This window comes from Aplysia californica, unplaced genomic scaffold, assembly GCF_000002075.1.
Source record: "Aplysia californica isolate F4 #8 unplaced genomic scaffold, AplCal3.0 scaffold00692, whole genome shotgun sequence".
NCBI lineage: Eukaryota > Metazoa > Mollusca > Gastropoda > Aplysiida > Aplysiidae > Aplysia > Aplysia californica.
This window is the reverse complement of record NW_004797962.1, coordinates 318,326-319,749: the sequence shown is the minus strand read 5'-3', so window position 1 is coordinate 319,749 and position 1,424 is coordinate 318,326. Positions and strand designations below refer to the sequence as shown.

The window sequence follows — 1,424 nt, the reverse complement described above, 5'->3', positions numbered from 1 at the left end:
GAGAGAGAGAGAGAGAGAGAGAGAGAGAGAGATAACAGATGGAGCAAACCACAACAGAGTGACCGAGTGACCAGCCACCAACCACCCACGGTTTCGCAAAGCCTGTGAACAGTGTGCAACTAAGAATCCTATGACTCTGGTGGGCGGACATTGCACACGCTTCACTTGTCAGAATAACTTCCAAGTTGTTGTGCAATACTTGCCGTGAGTTTTTAATTAATCATTTAATCAAACGTTTTTAATTAACAACATTTATGACTACTGCGTAACCCACCGACCCGTCTGTGCAATCTTTGATCTCACAGCGACTTTGGGCTTTTGTTTTAGTATTTTGTTTAAGTAAGTGTTTTACTGCACTTGCAACACAATAAGGTCATATAAGTGACGAAGATTAGAGGTGTTACGAGAGAGTAACAAACACACAAAAAAGAAGGGTAGATAAAGACGATAGATTTTTGACAGGAAAGAAGAAGCAAACCACACAAGAGTACCCGCCAACCACTTTTGGCGCTGCCACATTGTTTTTGTACATGATCCTTAGTGCACTTGTCACGCAGGGAGCATCGAGATGAGAAAGACAGTTGGCCGTCTCTCCGAGGCAGCACCCAAAGTTGCTGTGAGTGTGAGATCAAAGATTGCACAGGTGGGTGGATGGTGGATGGGTCACGCAGTAGTCATAAATGCTGTTAATTAAAAATGCATGATTAATTAATTTAAAAACTCACAACTGGTATTGCGCAGCAACTTAAAAGTAAGGAAGTAGTAGCGCAATGGAATACTTGGCTCGGTGTGCATGGGCCTGACATTGTGTGAGTGATGCATGTAGTCTAGATCTACTCTGGAACAGTGTGAAGGTAGAATTCGCGAAGGAAGGAAATAACCAAAGAGCGGTTTGTCAAGAGAATGAGTTTTAAACTGTTCCTTTTAAGTGATACGTTTTATGTGAGCCCTCACTTGTTTTTGTTTTTTGGTTGTTGTTTTGTTGTTTTGTTTTTTTGTTTTTTAAAATCTCATTTCTGTCATTGATATCAAACATAAAATGTCCGAGTCCTACCTCCCCATGATGAGCAGGGGTTACTAACATCGGGGTGGAAAACTGGCCCCGCTAGTGCACTCTATATCATATACAGTCGAACCTGCTCTAACGGCCACTTGTATAAGACAATCATTTGTAAAGCAGCCATTTCCCATTTCCTCCTTTTCGTATTTTTTTGCATTATAATGATACTGTGTGACACATTCATTGGTTGTCCCCTCCTTCAGATCCGTGCTACGGCCGCAAGTCGGAAGGGTCAGTGGCCACAAGAAAAGATCAGCTGAATGACCCTGGAAACCCCTGTCGGAAGCTCAAAGTAAGACAGGACTCTGCGTATATAGATCTACCTCCCGGTTTGAAAAAGGAGCGAGTTTTTTTGTTGTTGTTA

General features: G+C 42.3%; 1 protein-coding gene across 1 annotated transcript in view; it reads left to right on the top strand.

Moving 5' to 3' along the window:
- The window catches only part of LOC101847994 (fibrillin-1), a 12,470-nt gene that overhangs the window by 1,954 nt on the left and 9,092 nt on the right, over window positions 1-1,424 (top strand). The window contains exon 2 of the mRNA XM_013088141.2: window positions 1,264-1,352. Within this exon, the coding sequence (XP_012943595.2) occupies window positions 1,264-1,352 (89 nt within the window). The remainder of the gene's footprint in view (window positions 1-1,263; window positions 1,353-1,424) is intronic.